Here is a 15,267-nt window from a genome sequence, read left to right on the forward strand (position 1 = left end):
GACGATGGAGGATTTATTTGTCCGATTATAGATATTTTGTGGAATCTATTGTCTTGTTCTTCAAGTTTAGTGGTCGTTGTGTTAATAGAGGGTACAGGCCTACAGGGCATGGAACTACCTATAGATATTTTGATATGTATTATTTTAGGAGTATACATTAGGATTTTATTGAAATAAATTCAATTTTAAATGTTAGTTACTTATATATAAACATTGTAAAACTAATTGTTTCCCATACTCCGGGTTTATTAATAAGAAGGTATAACACACATCAATTTTAGTTCTCCAAGTTTCACTCCTTTAGCCCATCTCTTCCACATGAACTCTCTCTTTCTCTCCATTTCGTTTGTACTTCCCAAAAGAAAAATTTAAAAGGGTTAAAAAAATTCTTGAAATGGATTCCTTGATAAAACTATTCTTCTCAATATTACTGATCTCTTCTCACATCTTTGGTAATTTACAACATCTTATAATACTTAGTACAAAGGAATCTCAAAATTTTATAATTATTGACTGATTTTAGATGTTACGATTTGTTGTTTATGGATCTATTTGGCAGGAGAAATCAATGGAGTCGAGAGTTCTTCATCAAACCATCATCATCATCACTTGTCCGGTCCAAAGAAGTTGTTTGTGTTCGGTGATTCTTACGCTGGTACCGGAAACATAAAGAAAGCTCACGCTGTATCATGGAGAGTCCCTTACGGCACTACTTTCCCCGGTAAACCCTCTGGCCGTTTCTCTGACGGCCGAGTCTCCACCGATTTTTTAGGTACCACCTATCTTTTTCTTTCTTCTTTTTACTTTCTTTTGTCAACAGGGTAACAACTATCAAACCTGTAGGCTTTTGCATTTTCGACCCTAACGCTAAAACGTTAGCTTCATAATTTCACATGTGTTTTTTTTTCTGTTACATTCCTCTTACGGTGACAATGTGAAAGGGAACACACATGTGAATTGTCAAAGTACGTGCGTTATAGTTTGACTTCGTATTACTTTACTAGGAACTGATTAAATATATATTATTGGTGCAGTGTTAGAAATTTTGATGACTGGGATGTAGTTTAGTGGTTTGTGGCGCCTGGCTCGTATAATTTTGATAGTGCAACATGAAAAGTGAAAACTATGCAAATTAATAGGACCACAACAATTTTGGTTTATCTATAATATAATTTAAAACGTATTCTTTTTTTTTTGATAACCAATAATTTGAAACGTATTCAGACTGACCTAAACTAGCCGATTATTATGTCAATAGCCAAGCAAAGTTTCGATATAAAATAATACAAGTATAGTCATCATATTTCAAAGAGATATATTACGTCAATAAGCATCTAAATTTTAGGTATATATATCATATGAACTTTGAAAAAACATACGTAATTGTTTAGAATATATACATACATGCCATAATTTTTATTTACTAATCGGTTTGAAATCACTTTTCTTAATTCATTAATATGTTAACTAGTCTGCTCATAAATATTTAATTATTGTATTGAAACACCTGTAAATAAACATACAAACTATGTTGGTGGATGAGTGCAGCCAGATTGTTGGGGATTAAAACACCATTTGCTTACCTCTGGAAATATTATGTGGGAAAAGAACAGCTACGGTACGGAATGAATTTTGCGTACGGAGGAACTGGAGTGTTCAACACTAAGAGTACGAGTCCCAACATGACCATTCAGATCAATCTATTCGAGCAGCTCCTCGGCGATATCTACTCTCAGCAGTCTGACCTTTCTTCTTCCCTCGCTCTCGTCAGCGTTGCTGGCAACGACTACTCCAATTACCTCGCCCTAAACCGCTCCATCGCTGTAAGAAACCACTCCTCTCTACACAAAAGAGAAAAAGATTATTTATAACATAATCAAAATATCAGATAGATCGTTGAAATCTCGTTTTACCTGGATTCAAATGGGCGGTTTAATTACCTCTCGTTGGACACATCTGTTTTAATTCACAAATTTTAAAGACTTACTATACATAAGTCGCATGATCTCAAATTATCAAAAAAAAATTATAATTAACTTCAAATATTTATGGCTTTTTAAATTTCAGATTTTGCTATATATATAGTTGTGCTGACAGATAATTTTTATAACTGAACAATAATTGCTTAGTGAGGGTTGCAGACTGCAGTATGAATTATCATAGAACTTTTACATATATAAATTTAAAGAAACAACAACCTAAACAAAACAAGACTTTTAAGTACAACCAATTTGGTGGGTTGAGTTCCTATTTTTCCACTTCTTATTACAACATGCAGGCCCTCCCAATATTCATCAAGCAAGTGGTGGATCAAACCGAGCTAAATTTGAGGCGACTCCACGCATTGGGACTGGAAAAGATAGCAATACCATCGCTGCCGCCACTCGGATGTCTCCCCCTCTACACCTCACCCCAGGGTTGCAACGACACTTTTAACGCGTTGGTAAATTACCATAACAGCTTGTTGGAGCAAGTAGTGGCCAAGCTCAACAACGAGACCAGGCAATCCACTTTTGCCATCATTGATTTCTATAACGCCTTCATGGCCATTTTAAAGAACAAAGGAGAGAGTCCAGGGAGTGAGAGGTTTGAAACCCCGTTGAAACCATGTTGCGAAGGCAGTTGTGGCAATGTGGATGAGAAGGGTGCGAATAAGTATACATTATGTGATGATCCTGAGTCTGCTTTCTTCTGGGATGGACTTCACCCTACTCAACAAGGCTGGAAATTTATTTACTCAGTTTTAGGCAAAGCACTATCAGCGTCTTTGCTTAAACTCTAAAACCACACGTTGGGATCAGAGAACCGAAATGAATTTGCTAAAACCAAGACCAAGGCATAAACCTCTAATTAGTTTATCAAAGATGCACTTTTGTTATTTCTTAATAATAGTGTTTTACTTGGTTGTATTAAGTAACTTTCAAAAATATTTGGTAAGTACTACATCTAATGTAGTTGTGATTATTTTTATTAAACTATACAACCTGTAAAAATAAAACCCACTGGTACAAAGCATACAAGAATTTAATAATCACGTTCGTTTGGGAGAATAATATAAAGGGCAAATGTAACTAGTTAAATAATCAAAGGGGATGTGTCAATATGCCATTGCGTGAATTGAAAAGTCGTTGTTTCTGTACGCAGCCACGTTTTAGGCCGTGTGAACGTAAAAAAAGTTGATTAATAATAATTCCGGGCCACCTACGAATTCGAATTGTACCGCGTGATGAGAAAATAGATTACGAGAATTGTAAATAAGGATTATTTCCTCAAATAAATACATTAATAATAAAGTTCAAAGAAATACACACATTAATATTTTGGTAAAGTAAATGGGATAAGCAAAGACTTCAAATATGAACGTCGACGACCAAGAGAAATGGAAAATACAAAATCAACACTTATATTAAATATACAACTCTATGCCTCTATCCCTCTAAAACCTCGATACTGTTAAAATAATATCGTTGAGATTAGAGAAAAAGATATATTTTAAAATGTTCTTATACCCTACTAACATCCCCTCACTTTCAGAAAACAGTGTAATTAAAGAATAATAATAATAACGCTTGTCAATTTTGGCAAATGAAATTCCTAATCATCTATCTTGACCAACCAAGTAAAGTCTCCGCCTGGAATTACGTAAATGACTTGGTTTTAGAATTAGAAGTTAATATTTGATAAGTATGGTATAATGTACCCGATTATTAGGATTATGCTTTTGTAACTAAGTATTAGATCATGTTGAAATAGTTAGATGACTGATTAGTATTTTCAAGAAAAAGCCATAATATCTCTAATACCAATCGCATAGTAATCACAATTAGACATTAACAAATACTGTACAAAAGAAACTCAAATGGTGCGAAACAAAAAAACGAATAAACACAAAGAACAAAGATACAAAAGTTGACCAGATTGACTTGAAGGCTGCCTTTACCTATATATAAGGCACAAAGACATTAGTTAGAACACAATCCAATTTCAATCCTCAAACTTGTCTCCTTTTAAACCCCATCTTCTCTCTCTCCTCTCCTTTCCTTTCTCTTGTCACTAAAAGAGAACCCTTTGCTCTGAGAATCTTGAAAATGGATTCTTTGATCAAAGTTTTCTTCTGCCTCTCTGTATTTCTCCTCCTTGGTAATTTTCATTCATCTGATAGCTCTCAACATAACAAATTATTTGAAACCCATATGCGCCCAATTTTAATTTTGATTTGTTTTTTTACTATGCAGGAGAAATAAATGGAGTTGAGGGCTCAGATAAAAATCAACGCATGTACGGATTCAGACCAACGAAGCTATTTGTGTTCGGAGATTCGTATGCTGATACAGGGAACATTAAGAAGTCTCTCTCTAGTTCTTGGAAATTCCCTTACGGTATCACTTTCCCCGGTAAACCCGCCGGGCGTTTTTCCGATGGCCGCGTCTCCACCGATTTTCTAGGTAACTCGTCTCTTTGCAATCTTAGACAATAAACTAGCAATATTTTGTTTGTATTATCTATTTTTTTTCTAAATTAAATTCCTAATCGATTTTACTGACCAAACCAAGTCTCCTGAATCACGTAACTGGCTTTAGTTTTTAAAGTTAATATCCAATATGGTACAACTAATACCCGATTCTGTATCAGATTATGTGGAAATTGGTTACGTGATTGATTAATGTTAGGTACTTTACCTAATCAATGTTTTACCCCCATTTTAAACTAACGAAAACACTGAACACCAGAGGAGTAATTATAATGTGTAAATATCTGTGTGTTTAAATGATGACGCGTATTAAATAAGGTCCAAAAGACAATGATGGAAGAATGGTCTAGTGTCAAATCCAGTGCGCCACTCACTTAGCTTTTTGCCATCTTCTTCTTGTACTTTGCTTTTTTAAAGTGATTTTCACTTTGTTATCGATTGTTTTTGTTTCCATGTTTTTTACCTTTTTTTGCCATGGATCCAAGTCTATAGGTTTTATATTTTGTTAATCACATCTTGTAAAACCTAAACGTTCATTTTCTGAAATGATATTTACACTTTAACAAAAAAAAGTGATTTTCACTTTCTTTTCTTTTATTTATCTTTATAACTATTTTATTTAAGGGAAATTAGGCTCAATAATCTGAAAAAATATATTTTCATTTCCCTTGCTATAACCTTTTTTTTTTATTTGAACGGCTCCCTTGTTATAACCTATGAACATTTTCCTGCTAACAAAAATATATATATAAGAAACATATTTGGTTATTGTACTATTTTATTTTGGGATTTTTCATATTCAGAATCATATATTCCTACTACATATGTGTTCTGTGTTGATAAAGTAAATTATACATATTTTACCAAAAAAAAAAAAAAAAAAAAAGTAAATTATACATCATATCAACTTCTTTTTCTTGTGTTAGTGATGATACATCTAACGGAATTTTAATTTATAATTTCTTCTCCAAATATTATAGATGGGTTGGTAACTGAAATTAGACAATTATTTATTGGCGAGTGTCAGTGTTGCGTCAAAATTGTACTGTACTGCATGCCTGTTAGTGTATGTGACCAATGTTCTGTTCCTGACGAGTGAAACTTCAATATATCATATAGGACTCATATATAGCCAGAAAATACTTTGCGAATGGTGACAACATATAAAAGGATAAAATTTGTATTTATGACCTCCAAAACTGATAAAATACTTTTTTATCAACAAAACTGATAAAATATTTTATGCAATTTGTTTATTCTTTGCCTTACAAATTTTGTGTGTGTGGCTGCCTAGTCTTAATGAGCTACAATGGTCACATTAGCATGTATGGTATATGGAGCTAGCACATAATATATATCAAAAATAATTTATCACTTTAGTTATTTCTTGATAATTTATCACTTTAGTTATTTCTTTTCCACTCATAGTATACGGTGCTTATCTGTTATCTTTGCTTTATATATCTTTTTCTTAAGGTTAACATTTTCTATGGAATATTTCTGTTTAATAATCACATCGTAGCTACTAGTACTAGTGCTTAGCATCAACAAAGCAAGATACACGTCATGCTTCCTTTCCTTTTACCCTTTATGATTATTATATTAAAAAGACTATAAAGCTAAACACCAAAATATGCGCTGTCACAGTCTAAAAATTAAAAAGTCTGTATCAATAGTCTTTCTATATAGATTTCTTAGGACTGATGAATTCCCTATGATTCCTCCTAGGTGATATAAAAATGTTTATATACTAAAAATATGGTTTATGTTAAAAACAAGTTTTGAAGTGTCTAAAATTGCAAATTTCGAGTTTGGGAATTGCAATGAAATATAAACTGAAGAGAAGATGTCAACATAGTCATCATTAACATAAGTTATAAATTAAACTTTTTGAAGCATGCATATTATCATGATTTTTTTCAGTTCATACTCGAGATATTCAAGCACTAATTCTTTCTAAAATTCACTGAATAATTTTTATTTTTATTTGAATTTTTTAGCAAAATTCGTTGGGATAAAATCACCAATCCCATACTTCTGGAAAGATTACGCGGGAAAGAAACGGTTACAATACGGAATGAATTTTGCGTACGGAGGGACAGGAGTCTTCAACACTCAAGTTCCATTGCCCAACATGACCACTCAGATTGATTTCTTCCAGAACATTCTCACCCCCGGAGACATCTACTCCTCCTCCGACTTTACTTCCTCCGTTGCTCTAGTCAGCGTCGCCGGCAACGACTACTCCACTTTCATCGCCCGAAACCGCCCTAACTCTGTAAGAAAAACACAACTCATTTCTATTTTTCTTATAATTATTAATCTTTGTCAGTGCCGACACAACTGAAAAAAACAGCTCTTATATATAGTTAGCATACTCTCTAAATTATCGATTTTTAATTAAGATTAATATAAAAATTTATGGCCTCTAAATATCAATCTGATATGATATTTGTTCCAGCGTAATTAATGTGTAATGATAACTGAGTTTATTCATTTCTTACCTTCATTGCATTTCACAGGAGTTTCCGGCATTCATAAAACAAGTGGTGGACCAGACAGAAGTGAACTTGAGGCGGATCCATGCCTTGGGAGTGAAGAAAATAGCAGTACCGTTGCTTCAGCCTCTCGGTTGCCTCCCAGGAATCACCGTTGCCTCCTCGTTCCAGCGTTGCAACGAGTCACAAAACGCTTTAGTGAAACTTCACAACAGCTTATTGCAACAAGCCGTGGCAAAGCTCAATAACGAAACCAAGCAGTCCACTTTCATCACCATTGATCTCTACAACGCTTTCTTGACCGTCTTCAAGAACAAAGGAGCTAACCCAGGTAACAAAAATATTTTTGATACTTGAAGAATTTTTTTTTTTTTTTTTTTTAATTTCTTAGGCTGATTGATCTGTTTCATGGGAAATGTAGGGAGTACAACGTTTCAGAGCCCGTTGAAGCCGTGCTGCGTAGGCGTGAGCAGTGAGTATTTCTGTGGAAGTGTGGATGAGAAGGGAGAGAAGAAGTATGTGATATGTGATAACCCTAAAGCTGCTTTCTTTTGGGATGGAAGTCACCCTACAGAAGAAGGATGGAGATCGGTTTACTCTGTTTTACGTGAAAGTCTTACCGCGTCTTTTATTAAAGCGTGAGGAGCAAGAAACACATATTTTTAGGGTTCCTCTTTTAAAGCTCAATGTTTGTTCTTTCTATGTTTTGATAGTCTTTCTTCATTCATTTGTGTGTCTGTGTTCAATGTTAAAAGGTTGTGTGACTAATAAAACCCCCCTAAACTTGTTCATTTTTATTATTATTTAGCATCCTATATGTAAGGGGGAAAAGAAATAAAGTAAGAAACTAATAAACCGGAAATTAGGGTTGAACAAGATCCTAATAACAAGCCAAAAAACTCAGTCTTATACTAAGACTTAGCCAACAAAGACAGTTTAAAAAGGATAAGTGGGCTATTAAGTAGTGTCATCTTTGTTTTATGAACATTAGAGTGTAGATTTTCTTCTCAAACCAAAACACATCTCAGTTTTACTTATCTCAGATATCATTAAAATGATTCAGAATATGAGTTTATGGTTGTTTATTCTCTGTTTTTATCTTGTTAACACCGGGTTTAAAGCAGAAACGCAAGATGAATTCGACAAGAGAGAGGTAATTATTTAAATGTGAAGAGTGATTTTTTATGTTTGGCAGATGGCTGAATAACTCAATCATTCTCGTTCTGTTTCTCTCTTTCTTTATAGCCTTACATTGTGTACATGGGAGATGCAGCTGAGAAGTATAATGTTGAAGCCTCCGAAAACCATCATAATCTTCTATCAAAAGTGATCGGAGAGTGAGAGTCACAGTTTTTTTTACTCATTTATTCTCTATTGATTTATCAAAATTTTTTTATAGTTTTGTTGGGTTGTTGCAGTGAGAGCAAAGCAAGAGAAGTTAGAATGTATAGTTATGGGAAGAACATTGATGGATTTGTGGCAAGACTTCTTCCTAATGAAGTAGAGATGCTATCACGTACGTAACACAAAATGTTATTGAAAAATTTCAAGCTTACCTCCATGTGGTTAGCTGATTACTTTTTGATTTGTTTCTGTGCAGGTGAAGAAGGAGTTATATCGGTGTTTAAGAACACTCAAAGGCAGCTTCACACGACAAGATCATGGGATTTTCTTGGATTTGTTGAGTCTAAATACAGAAGAAGTGAAGCGATCGAAAGTAACATCATTGTGGGAGTTCTTGATACAGGTAAATAAACTTAGATTTTTTTTTGGAACACCAATAAACTTAAATTTATAATCTGCAAAATATAGTTAAAACATGATTTATAACACCTTTTTTTTTGTCATAGGAATCTATATTGATTCACCAAGCTTTGATGACAAAGGCTTTGGTCCTCCACCAGCTAAATGGAAAGGAAAATGTGTAACTGGAAACAACTTGACTCGTTGCAATAAGTACAAAATGCTCTGTTTCCTTTGTTTTCTTACTAGTTTTAATGTTATTTTACTTAATTTTTGTTTTGGATTAATGTTAATACAAAACAGCAAAGTGATAGGGGCAAGGTACTATCACCTGAAACGACCGAATTATAACGATACGGCTGCAGATTACGATGGTCATGGAACACACATAACTTCCACAATCGCTGGTGTTGCCGTCTCTAACGCTAACCTATTCGGTATTGCAAACGGAACAGCACGAGGCGGTGTTCCCTCTGCTCGTATAGCCACTTATAAGGTTTTTTTTTTTTTTTGCTTACTATGTTTTCTTGGTACACAAGCAATCTCTGACACAGTTTAAAACTCTGTTTAGGTTTGCTGGGAGGAAGGATGTTCGGACATGGACATGTTGGCGGCCTTCGACGAGGCGATCTCTGATGGAGTCGATATGATATCGATCTCCATCGGAGGAGCCTCGCTTCCCTTTTTCGAAGACCCTATTGCTATTGGATCGTTTCACGCGATGAAAAGAGGGATTCTGACAACTTGTTCCGCAGGTAACAATGGTCCTGGTCTCTATACGGTTTCAAACCTAGCGCCGTGGGTGATGACCGTCGCGGCTAACTCGGTTGACCGTAAGTTTGAAACTGTTGTCAAACTCGGCAATGGAGACACAGCAACGGTAAGTATGTTTATTTCAAGAACTGCAAGAACCATCTCTCTTGCTTGTATGACACGTAAACTAAGAGTTCAAGATCTTTTTTTTTGCAGGGGATTTCTGTAAACGGATTCAATCCGAAGAAGAAGATGTATCCTTTAACGAGCGGTTTCCTTGCGTCTAACGTAACTGCAGGAGACTATGGAGAACCAAGGTAATTCTCAGAAATAGAGATCTTTCTCAATTGTTTCAGATTCTTTTTTGTAAGAGGGGTGTGAATTTAATGCAGTGCTTGTGAACCTGGGACAATGGGGGAAGATAAAGTGATGGGGAAGGTAGTTTACTGTGAAGTAGGGCGTGAAGAAGCAGGAGGAAGCAGTGAAGGTCAAGACCATATTATTAAATCCTTAAAAGGAGCTGGCGTGATCGTTCAACTTCTTGAACCAACTGATATGGCTACTTCAACTCTCATTCCTGGTTCTTATGTATTATACGAAGTGGGAACTAAGATCTCTGACTACATCAACTCCACCAAGTAAATAAATCTCTATCTCTTTGTCTCTCTTCTTACTTATGTGTTGCTTGTTCCTCACGCATCACCTTTAACAGAAATCCTCAGGCCGTTATCTTGAAGACTCGAACAACCAAAATGGTAGCTCCTTCGATTGCTTCTTTTTCAGCAAGAGGACCTCAAAGAATCAGCCCTAACATTCTCAAGGTTTTTTTTATCTAAATCTATCTGTCTGTCTACGTACAAAAGATTTAGTTTGAGCTTGTTTTTTTCCGACAGCCTGACATATCAGCGCCAGGACTAAACATTCTCGCTGCATACTCGAAGCTAGCAACGGTAACGGTTCATGCAGAAGACACACTATTCTCCATAATGTCAGGAACATCAATGGCTTGTCCTCACGCAGCAGCTGCAGCAGCTTATGTCAAATCATTCCATCCTGATTGGTCTCCAGCCGCAATCAAATCTGCCCTAATGACAACAGGTAAATAAATCATCAACCAAACCCTAAAACAAAAAAAAAAACAAAAATTCAAAAAGTAGTAGAAAATTTAAATGTTTACACTCCATTACAGCTACTCCAATGAGAACTAAAGACATCGAAGCAGAGCTAAGTTACGGGTCGGGTCAAATAAACCCGAGAAGAGCGATACACCCGGGTCTAGTCTACGACATTACCGAGACCTCTTACTTAAGTTTTCTATGTAAAGAAGGATATAACAGCACAAGCATTGGACTTTTACTTGGTGGTAGCAACGAGACTAAGAAGGAATACAGATGCGTGGATCACAAGCAAGGGCTAGGTTCTGACGGGTTAAATTATCCGTCGATGCATAAGCAAGTGGGTTCCAAGGGAACGAATGTGTCGGAGACTTTTTATAGGACGGTGAGGAGTGTGGGATACGGACCGTCGACCTACGTGGCTAGGGTTTGGGCACCGAAGGGAGTGAGAGTTGTAGTGGAGCCTAGGGTTATGAGTTTCGTTAAGCCTGGAGAGGAGAAGCACTTTAAGGTTGTGATTGATGGAGTTATGGAAGAGGCCATGAGAGGTATTTTGTCGGCTTCAGTGGAATGGGATGATTCAAGAGGGCATCTTGTGAGGAGTCCAATCTTGTTGTTTCAAGCGGGCAAAATGTAGAAGAATAAAAAATAGAGAAAGGGGATTTTAGATCATTGTTTTTGTTTGTTTGTTTGTTTTTAGTGTTTCGATCTTGTTTTAAGAAAAGTTAATGTTGTTAAGCAAATGAAATTTCAAATAGGAAATAAAATTAGTGCGAGTACGACGTGTGAATCTTATATACACAAAATATATAATTTAGGCCTCTAAAATAAAACTGAGTACCAAAATATCAAATATTGTTTACTAATAATCGCTATCGGACCGGCGTTTACGTATAAGAACTTCACGGGATTGAACAAAATGGTCTCTATACATTTTGTCTTGCTTTAATTTTCCTACATTGAACCAGTAATTTTGTGAAATGCTAATGGACAGTTATTAGCACTTCTTAGAACTTCTTAGGATCGATTAAGCTCTCAAAATTTCTCACGTCATCGAAATTGTTTCAAACAGATGCAAAGCAAGTCCACAATAGTTAGCTAGTGTACTCGATAAGTATAAAAATACACTTAAAACCAAGAAAATGAATTGGTCTATAGTACGTTTCATATTATTTTCCTTCCTTGATACCCAAAACCCCTCCAAGTAACATAGACTCAAACTAGTCTTCTTTAATTAAAAAAACACACACACAAGTTTTTTCTTGCAAGAAAACAAAACGCTTATCCAATGATATTACCATTACTGCACATGACAATTTCACATAATATAAAACTTTAGATCGATATCCAAAGTAACTGGTGTGGTCCATTATTGTCAAATTCAAAACTCCAACTTATTTTGAATCATCAATGTCAAGCAGGTGGATCTTCAACCAACCGTATTATTAACTAGATTAACCGATAACAAAAAAATTAGGATTAAAGAAATTTAAAGAATTTCATTAATTCGTCTTAAGAAACAAATAATGCAAATGTAATTGTTCAGGAATTAAATATCCGTAGTTTTTTTTTGCCTTCCAGTCAATAAGAGAGAAGACGTCTTTTTAACTCTTCCTATCTAAAATTTATATACTCAATTAATTAGTAAAAGGGTACCTTTAATCAATTATATATATAGTTCTCACTTCTCATATTTACACACTAGAATACTACATAATCTTTCTGAAAAAGACATCTCCACTATTATTTTCCTCTTTCTTCTTTGACACATCTGTTAATGTTAACCTTTTTCTGAATAAAAATTAGTATCGACATCTAGAAAAGCGTCATTTCATTAAAGTGTATTGCAATGATAATCTTCTTAATCTAGTAATTATAACAGCTTTACTTTGGTAAGCGACTGAAATTTGCGGTGGATGTTAGGACTTTGATTTCTTTTTAAGTATAGAAGTTTCGTCTTAATAAGATCCATAATCTTCACTGCAGGAACTAAATCAAGTTAATTAGTTATTTTCAAAAACGCAAGTTTTCGAACTTGGAACATTACCAGTTCTTTTAGATGGCTAAATGCAGGTTGGCTGAGTTACCGACACTACACTAGTTCTGTATGATACTTTATCGTACGTGGATAAATCTAATATACGTATCCTTAAACATATAATCCAACCTATAACTTAGAAATCATGATTAATGACTCTACCGGAGGCTGGAGCATATTACAACCTTAACAAAACTGCATTCACAATCTACAAAAATCATAAATTCACTTTTGAATCTTAATTAAAACGTGAAAACTTTAAATATCTTAAGTTCTTAACTATCCACTCACAGACTACACAAAGGTTAATTTTACATTCAGTAGCGAAATTGTGACAAATTACAAGCATGACTATGTGAAGACAAAAAATAATACAATCGATCTTAGAATAGTGTTAAAATGCATATATTATAGAATATTGATATGTGGCATACGCATAAAAATACACTTCTCAACTGTTGATATGTGATTGTAAACTGGTAACTATACCATATAATATTAATTACAGTGATGCTGATTGCAGAATAACCATTGCGGATATTAATATTAGAGATTACCCCGTAAATGGGGTGAAGGTAAATCATTCAAGCATGATTATTACATGTAGTCATAATGTTCTGGATTATTAATTATTCATTGGTTTGGCATAAGTTATCAATAACCATGTATTACTACGTTTTGTAAATATTTCTGTTCGAATTTTTAACGGCGCAAAAAAAATGATTTCTAAACTATTTTCGAGACGGAGTGATTGGAGACACAATGCTGGTTTTGTATGTTATGCGGTCTCTACAACGAAATAATTGACCATTTGTTAGTCTACAGCATTTTTCTCGAGAAGTCGAGAGGTTTGACTTTAGGCAAAGTGATGTTCCTGGGTTGTCTTACACCAAAAAAAGGAAAAAAGAACAATTAAACCTAATTTTGATCACAGTGTATTCATCTTTTCTTAATGAAAGCTGCTTAACCAAAATGGATATACTGTAGAGCTAATAAGAGCATGTTTATTGATGTATCTTAACAGCATCTCTTAGATTAAATGTGATTAAAATAATTAAACCAAAAGGGAAAAAGAGAAAACACGTCCCTTAATTAAGAGCATTAAGACACGGTCGCTTAGGGGCACGTGTCACGCGTAAATTGGGCAGAGGAGAGGTGGAGACCGTGTTCCGTCTCATTTCTCGCGTCTGTTTCTCTTTCTCTCCGTCAGGCACCAGTGGCCGGTGATCTCGACGCTCGTGCCTCTCCCGTCGATGGTTTTGTAGCTTCCGACGATGAGCTCGTGTTTGAGCGTGATCCCCATGTCGCCGGAGAAGATGATCCAGAGAGACTTGAAGCCAGGCGAATTCAGGAAGGTGGACGCTTCACATCGCCTTTGACGCCTCAACCCCTTCACATCGCCTTTGACGCCTCAACCCCTTCACGCCTCAACGCTTTCTGCATAATTAAGGTAAGATTCTTATTCAAGCTGCACAAATAAAAGATACATGCTAAGGCCAAGAAGGGAATGGGACTCCAAGTTAAGACACTACCAATAAACCATTAAAATTAAAGGTCTCTTAACCAAAACCCTTCACTTCACTTTAATACTTAAAAAATCACTAAGGTCTCCTAAGTGGGTTTTACCAATAAACATGCTAAGATGTAGTGTCGTAGCAACACGACAAATAGTGATAGCATAGCGATTAGAATATGAAATTGTAGTAAAACTGTACTATCCCCGGAGATTATTTGAAATATAAAAGTAGATTTTGTTTCCTTATAAAACCACATAAAGTTTTAAATATATATAGCATAGGATATTTCTTTTTGCAATTTCCTTAATTCATCTCTTTGTCGTTTATTTAATGCCGCTATAAATCTGGTGACAACAAAATGGTAAAATTCAGACATCAATCAAAATCCTTTTTTATCATTAATCATCAAATAATGTATAATATGAAAGTTTTTGAATTATAAAAAAAGTACTAGTGACAAAGAGTAATGCTTTTATAAAGAAGATTATATATAGTGTATATTCTATGGACAAATCTTCACAAGATCTATAAAAGGAAAATATTTCAAAAAAGACAATGAGAAAGAGGGGTATGCTTTTCACAAAAATGATACATGCTATAAATTAAAATTTAAAAAGATATATTTCTTTCTTCTATATTTTGGACAACCCTTATATTATTTCAACGTTTCTTTTGAATCAGCACAAAGCCCCTTTCTTATGGAATCAGGTTTCTTGTCATATAGAGCTTCTCCACCTAATTCTTGAATTGGATGTTAATGACAGACCCTGTTTAATCTTTTGTCATATATACATTAGAAACTTATTTGAAAGAAAAAAAAAATCACATATAAGTATTCCAGAAATAAAAAAGAGATAGTCGACAAAAAAAAATGATCACATGATTGAAACAGTGAACCAGCATATCAAAATGGATATCTTGAACAAAAATAAGAAAAGTATCTAAACTGAAATCAAAACAAAATTTGAATTGAATACTCGTTATTGGGAACTCAGTTGTAAAAATTCATTCATTATTAATTATTAGCTCTCTATGTCTTTAACAATGTATCAGGCATGTAATCATGCCATATATATATATACAATCTAGATTTTCATTCCAAATTTCACCATTTAGAAAATACTTGTATTAT

General features: G+C 34.6%; 3 protein-coding genes across 3 annotated transcripts; all 3 read left to right on the forward strand.

Annotated features, from left to right (window-relative positions):
* Positions 1 to 211: 211 nt before the first annotated feature.
* LOC103850504 (GDSL esterase/lipase At5g03610) lies at positions 212 to 2,978 on the forward strand. Its single transcript, XM_009127264.3, has 4 exons — positions 212 to 452; positions 560 to 772; positions 1,549 to 1,823; positions 2,279 to 2,978. The coding sequence occupies exons 1-4, from the start codon at positions 395 to 397 to the stop codon at positions 2,780 to 2,782; spliced, it is 1,050 nt and encodes a 349-aa protein (XP_009125512.1). The 5' UTR covers positions 212 to 394; the 3' UTR covers positions 2,783 to 2,978.
* Positions 2,979 to 3,896: 918 nt separating this feature from the next.
* Positions 3,897 to 7,781, forward strand: LOC103850505 (GDSL esterase/lipase At5g03610). The gene is made up of 5 exons (XM_009127265.3): positions 3,897 to 4,140; positions 4,236 to 4,445; positions 6,472 to 6,749; positions 6,994 to 7,300; positions 7,391 to 7,781. The coding sequence occupies exons 1-5, from the start codon at positions 4,089 to 4,091 to the stop codon at positions 7,609 to 7,611; spliced, it is 1,068 nt and encodes a 355-aa protein (XP_009125513.1). The 5' UTR covers positions 3,897 to 4,088; the 3' UTR covers positions 7,612 to 7,781.
* A 227-nt stretch (positions 7,782 to 8,008) lies between these two features.
* On the forward strand, positions 8,009 to 14,993 carry LOC103850506 (subtilisin-like protease SBT4.15). The gene is made up of 12 exons (XM_009127266.3): positions 8,009 to 8,122; positions 8,215 to 8,306; positions 8,388 to 8,485; positions 8,570 to 8,716; positions 8,820 to 8,925; positions 9,016 to 9,208; positions 9,284 to 9,592; positions 9,682 to 9,782; positions 9,858 to 10,103; positions 10,178 to 10,286; positions 10,359 to 10,563; positions 10,655 to 14,993. The coding sequence occupies exons 1-12, from the start codon at positions 8,024 to 8,026 to the stop codon at positions 11,215 to 11,217; spliced, it is 2,268 nt and encodes a 755-aa protein (XP_009125514.1). The 5' UTR covers positions 8,009 to 8,023; the 3' UTR covers positions 11,218 to 14,993.
* The last annotated feature ends 274 nt before the right edge of the window (positions 14,994 to 15,267 follow it).

This window comes from Brassica rapa, chromosome A02 (assembly GCF_000309985.2).
Source record: "Brassica rapa cultivar Chiifu-401-42 chromosome A02, CAAS_Brap_v3.01, whole genome shotgun sequence".
In the NCBI taxonomy this organism is placed as follows: Eukaryota; Viridiplantae; Streptophyta; class Magnoliopsida; order Brassicales; family Brassicaceae; genus Brassica; species Brassica rapa.